The sequence below is a fragment of the Pangasianodon hypophthalmus genome, chromosome 18, assembly GCF_027358585.1.
Source record: "Pangasianodon hypophthalmus isolate fPanHyp1 chromosome 18, fPanHyp1.pri, whole genome shotgun sequence".
Taxonomy (NCBI): domain Eukaryota; kingdom Metazoa; phylum Chordata; class Actinopteri; order Siluriformes; family Pangasiidae; genus Pangasianodon; species Pangasianodon hypophthalmus.
The window spans coordinates 8,648,583-8,654,582 of NC_069727.1; the positions used below are offsets into that span (position 1 = coordinate 8,648,583).

At 37.3% G+C, this 6,000-nt stretch overlaps 1 protein-coding gene across 4 annotated transcripts in view; it reads left to right on the forward strand.

The window, feature by feature from the left end:
• Positions 1 to 5,553, forward strand: part of rab3ip (RAB3A interacting protein (rabin3)) — a 28,143-nt gene extending 22,590 nt beyond the window's left edge. For 2 of the 4 annotated variants that reach the window (XM_026923637.3, XM_026923639.3), the window contains 4 exons: positions 791 to 814; positions 1,087 to 1,186; positions 4,460 to 4,529; positions 4,921 to 5,553. In XM_026923637.3, coding sequence (XP_026779438.1) covers positions 791 to 814; positions 1,087 to 1,186; positions 4,460 to 4,529; positions 4,921 to 5,003 — 277 coding nt within the window. In that variant the 3' untranslated portion in view covers positions 5,004 to 5,553. The remainder of the gene's footprint in view (positions 1 to 790; positions 815 to 1,086; positions 1,187 to 4,459; positions 4,530 to 4,920) is intronic. The other 2 variants (XM_026923638.3, XM_034313361.2) reach the window with 2 other exon arrangements.
• Positions 5,554 to 6,000: the final 447 nt, after the last annotated feature.

The following is a 6,000-nucleotide window of genomic DNA, read 5'->3' on the forward strand; positions in this document are numbered from 1 at the left end:
AAAAGTCATCAAATAAAAATCTATAACAAAGTTTGTACTAAAAAAAAAATAGGGTGCCCAAGACTTTTGCACAGTACTGTATGTAAAGTAAGTTAGAAAGTTAAGTGAATAAATAAAGTATGTAAAGTAAGTGAAGTAAGGAAGGAAATTAGAAAATGTAAAGTATGTAATTTAGAGAGGTCAGTAAGTAAATTAAGTAAGTTAAGTAAGTAAATAAAGTAAACAAAGAAAGTTAAGTAAGAAAGAAGTTATATATATATATATATATATATATATATATATATATATATAAAAGAGAGCTGACATTATTCTTGGTATATTGTATTTACAGTGCTTGGTATGTACCTGTGGTTTTATAAAAGAAAGAAATGTGTTAGTATTGAGAATCTCAGCTTTTCTGACCCACTCGGGAAAAGGAATCATTTGTGTGTAGTCAAGACAGAGGGCTTTAATTAACACACCCACATACTCGGATAAATTAGAGTCATGAAATAAAATGCTCTCACATAGAACAACAATTCTTTTTTTTTCCTTTTTTCTATCTTTTCTTTTTTTTTTTTTTTTAACTAAGTTTATATTTAGAACACATCCACAATGATTGATGATTCTACAAAGAAGCACAAGGACAGTGTGATTTATAAAAGATGGATAAAGATTCACTCCACCACATTTGTCCCACCTTCCCCATAAGTTTCTGTTTGATCAAATGTCAGCTTTGCTGCTTCTGTTTGTCAGTTTTCCATCTCTTCTGTTTCTTTATTCCTTTCTTTCTTTTTTTGCCGCCCCCTAGTGGCAGGAAGTCTGAAATAGTCACGTAAGTGTACATTCTCTCTCTCTATCTCTCTCTCGCTCTCGCCCTCACGCTCGCTCTCTCACTTCATTCTCCATGCAGCCTCTCTTGCTTGTTAGCTTAGTAACCCACATTCCTTTTCTCTTTATAAGAGGCAGGTCTGTTTAGCTGGTGTTACTAGTGTAGGCCAATGCATAAACAGTATACACTAATTTGCTTAATTATTTATATATTGTCTGTCAACGGTTAGCAGATTCTTGGATGTTTATTTGAAGAAAATGTTTTCCAATCTGCAGAAAGTGTGCCCTCAGTGGCCAGACTAAAACCTGCAAGCACAGAATCAAATTCGGGGACTCCAGCAACTACTATTACGTGTCTCCATTCTGTCGGTATCGGGTGAGTGTTTACCTGCTGCTTTTCATAACAGGCAGCTCTCAGTGCTCTGAGTGCAGTTAGCTAATGCTGAGTAGTAACAATATCTGCCTTACCCATCACCTGAAATGGAAAGTTAAACTTCTTTTAATTTTTGATTTGGATATGACTGAAAGATGAATATGTCCATATGGTGGATATAAACGTCTACACACCCCTGTTAAAATGGCAGGTTTCTGTGATGTAAAAAAAAAAAGAAACCAAGATGAGTCATGTCAGAATCTTTTCTGCCTATATTGTGAAATTGCAACCTATAAATTACAGTGAAAAAGAATAAAAATCATTTTAGGGAAAAAAAAAGTGTTGCATAAGTGTGCACACCCCTAAATTAATAGTTAGTTGAAGCACCTTTTGGTCGCTGGGTCATTGTCATGCTGAAAGGTGAAATCTTAAGAGTTTTAGCAGAAGGATTAAAGCTTTGTGCCAAAATTGACTAGTATTTGGAGCTATTCATTATTCCAATGATGGACCAATGATCTGCTGTGGCGACCCCTAACGGGAGCAGCTGAAAGAACTACAACAACATTATTCCATCCTGATTAAAACTCCAGTTCCAGCTGAACAAAAGCAGCACCAAAGCATGATGGTGTCGCCTTCATGCTTCACTATGGGGATGGTATTCTTTTGGTGATGTGCTGTCTTTTTTTTTTTTTTTGGTGCCAAAATATCTTTTGGTATTTATGGCAAAAAAGTTCAACTTTGGTCTCATCAAAGTATAACACATTATTCCACATGGTTTTGGGAGATTGTATGATTTATTTATTTATTTCAAACTTTAGCCAGCTTTGGATGTTTTTTTTTTCTTTCTGGCTTCTGTCATGCCACCCTACCCCATAGCCCAGACTTATCTTATGAAGAATTCGGGAGATTACTGTCACATGTTGGGAGCAACCAGTACTTGTGAGAAATTGCTGCAATTCTATTAATATTGCTGTAGGACTCTTAGCAGACTCCCTGACCCAATTCCTCCTGGTCTTCTCATCAATTTTGGAGGGACGTCCTGTTCTTAGTATTATTGTCATTCCGTGGTCCAGCCAATGCCTTGGAAATTTTTTGTGACCCTCTCCTGATTGATATTTTTCAGCAATGAGGTCCTATACCTGCTTTGTAAGCTCTTTGCAGCCCATGGCTTTTCCAGTTGGGTGTTACCAAGAAGATGTCAGGAAAATCCTATAGGAACAGCTGTACTTTATTTGGGGTTAATCAGTCACTTTAATGGCAATGATAATTGCGCTTTAATGTATGATAATTAGTATTTAACATGAGATTGAATGTGATTGGTTGAGCACATGAACATGAACCAAATTCCCGATTATAAAAGGGCGTGCACATTTAAGCAAGCTGGGTACTTTGGGTTTTTTTTTTCCCCTAAAATATTTCTGGTTGTTTGTCACTATACTCTTGACAATATCTGTGGCCTCACGAGAATAGAATTACAATTGCAAATCAGCTTTACACTTTAGCAGTAAAAATTGGATTGTAAACCAGCTATTTTTTATTTATTTGCTGCTTGACTTTTAAGACCCCCAGCTTTCAGTAGAAACTTTGGTTAGACTGTCCCTATACCAATTATAAGTCTGGTCTGTCATCAAAAGGTCTTTGTGTGTCATCGATCTGTGTGTGCTGAAAAGAAAACTGATAGAAAACACCATGTCTGTTTGAAATAAGGGTATTTTTATGGACTGTTACAAAGACAAAAATATGCAAAGAAGATAATTTGTGTTCTAAATCTTCCTCACATGTTATTGGTACCTTTGTCCATGTATTCTGGCAGTGTCCCTCAGTCAATCATCTCTGGAAAATTGCTGCAAACCTGTTGTCCTCTCTTTCAGAAAGAGATGTTCTTAATTCCCCATTGTTCTTGCTTGAAGATTAGAAATGGTTAAAAAGACTGTTCAGATTTCGTATTGAGCCTATCCCTTCTCTGAAGTCTGAGTTTCTTTGTAGACATTCTTTTGCAGGAAAGAGGCACTGCTAGGCTACATCATGCAAGAGCTACCACTGTAGAATTTTTGTCTAAGGTTATTGATTATTTGTGTGTGTCTCAGAGTTTTTGTTTGGTTGTTTTTGTTTGTAAAATATGCATAGACCTCTGAAGGTTAACCTTTAAGTTAGTGGAGGCTGCAGCTAAAGATGCAACAGGTGACGCTAATGTTAAAAAATTCTTTGAGCGCTTGCTATCTGGACAAGCTGGTTAAAGCAATCTGATATGTGCCCCTGTAGAGGATTTTGACACAATAGCTACTCTGGAACCCAGTTACACAATATCAAGCCAGCAGCATTTTAGTGAAACGCGCATCCATGTATCGACTGTATGAAGCAAATTACATTTGTGGAGAAAATGAATACGGAACAGAGAATTAATGTAGTAAAGAAAATGTATGTAGTGTTAATTCTCAGACAAAATGAAGACAGTGAAGAAATGTTTGAAATTGTTGTTCCTTACAGATTGAAAACTAGAATAACACCAGTACATGTTAAATTTAACTAAACTCTGTGTTATAGGATTGTACCTGAAGCTAATCAGATCAGTAGTGAATTGAAGTGTATTGAATGGTTACTTGTTTAACTTTTTTGCCTTTTGTATCATATCATACACGTCTATCATATTCACACCCTTAATTAATAAGTAAAAAGTAGAACATGGCTATGGCTACAACCTTGAATATAGAGGAAGCTTTAAAGAAGAATCAGGCTGGTTTTTCACCATTTGTATTTGATTTATTGAGAAGTAAACAAATATATTCAGGTTGCTTGATGTTTAAAATCTATCCCTGTCAAGAAACTTACCACGTTATGATGGGTACTGGCATACTAAAACCTCCTAAACAATACATCATGAACAATGCCGGATGAAGACTATTTCATGATAATTTTGCAAGAAGTATTTTTTTTTTTTTTTGTGTGTGTGTGTGTGTGTGTGTGTGTGTGTGTGTGTGTGTGTGTGTGTGTGTGTGTGTGAACTAATGTCTTCAGGTTAATTTCATGTCATGTGTTTTGCACTATTGTGAACAGTAGTCTGTTTACTACAGCTTATCTCACTTAACCTTTGCACATAAGCGAAATCATTTATGTCCAGAATGTCCCCAAGGCATGTCAATTGCACACATAAAGAATTGCAGCAGACTGATGAAGAGGGTGAAACTGTTGGAAATGAAAGTACACAAAATGGTGTACTGTTATGTTCATGTAGGCTTTAGTTGTTGCAATCAAGTTACCTCTCCTTTCTTATCCTAGATCACCTCTGTCTGTAACTTCTTTACCTACATTCGCTACATCCACCAAGGATTGGTCAAGCAGCAGGATGGTGAGCTAAACTGACAACACACCCACGCACACACACACTTCTGCAGTGTAAGCTATGGAGCAGCACTTGGTCTTATGTGGTTTTGTGGTTTTTGAGAGAGAGAGAGAGGGCAAGAAAGAAAATGAAAGGCTGATATGCCATATGGGATACTAAATACAGTATATGAAACAAATAAGGTACATACAGCACATTCAGAACAGTTATAGCTCCTACATCAACAATCAACAAATTGATTGCTTCAGTGATTGTTTATTTTCAAATATCGAGTATATGCAGAGTAAAGTTTTGTATTCATTTTTGAGTAGTAATGTAAAATGGACTATATTGTAGTGTTCCACACAAATCAATAAACATTTGATCAATGTCTGTGGCATGTTTTTCTTTTATTCAGCTGAACAAATGTTCTGGGAGGTCATGCAGCTACGGAAGGAGATGTCATATGCCAAGCTGGGCTACTACAGAGACGAACTGTGACCGGTCAGCATTGGGAGAGGAACCCTAGTCTCAAAGAAACATACGCAGTGCAGGCGAGGGGGGTTCTGCAGTTAACAAAGAGGCGTCACAGGGACCAGTTCTTTCCTCACACCTGAACACTCCAGCACTGTGTGTGCGCGTGTGTGTGTGTGTATGTGTGTGATTAGCCGTCTATGTTTTCAGGTCCTTTCCTATTTAAAGTACAACATATGCTGCTGAAGTTATGATTACCTGATTTCAGTTTGTGTATTGATTGCTACGTTAGGAGAATAAAAGAAATCTATGCTGGGTTTGGATTTCCATTCTGTATGTTCTAGAAAAGAAAGCCTTTTACCCCAACCAATCAACTCCTCTCGAGCTTTCAGTTCATTCAAAATTTAGCTAGCGGCGTGTTGCTGTGCTGTTATGTGTGTGGAATGTGCTGTACATCTGTTTTTCTTGGAACTGTCTTATCAGTTGTTTGTGTCTTTTCTTCCAAATCTCATCACTCTTTCCCCATTTTGATTTTTAGTGCCTTTCTGGAACACTGAATAAAATTGTATACCTCCAACAGTTGTTTATCTCTTTGTCTATGAAAAGCCAAATATATTTCACCTTTCTGTTCAGGCCAAAATAACCATTTACCACAGATTGGATTGGATGATGCTTTTATCCAAAGTGACTTACAGCTGAGACCAAAGGGCCTTGCTCAAGGACCCAACAGAGGCAGCTTGGTGATGTTTGGTGGGATTTGAACTCACGGTCTTAAGATCTGACCCAATGCCTTACCCAATAACCACGTCTTAAAATGGAAAAATACCAACAAAAAACAGTGACTAAGTTGAGGGCCGTTTCCTACAGAACTAGGGGAGCATTCTCATGTGCTTCATTCCTTGCTGTGACTGTGACCCCATTTGTAGTCTATTTGTAGTGGCTACACGTGGTGACCCAGGTGACCTGGCACTCTAGCACTTATTCACGGAACCATGGTTACACACGTAACGATCTGCTTTACTTC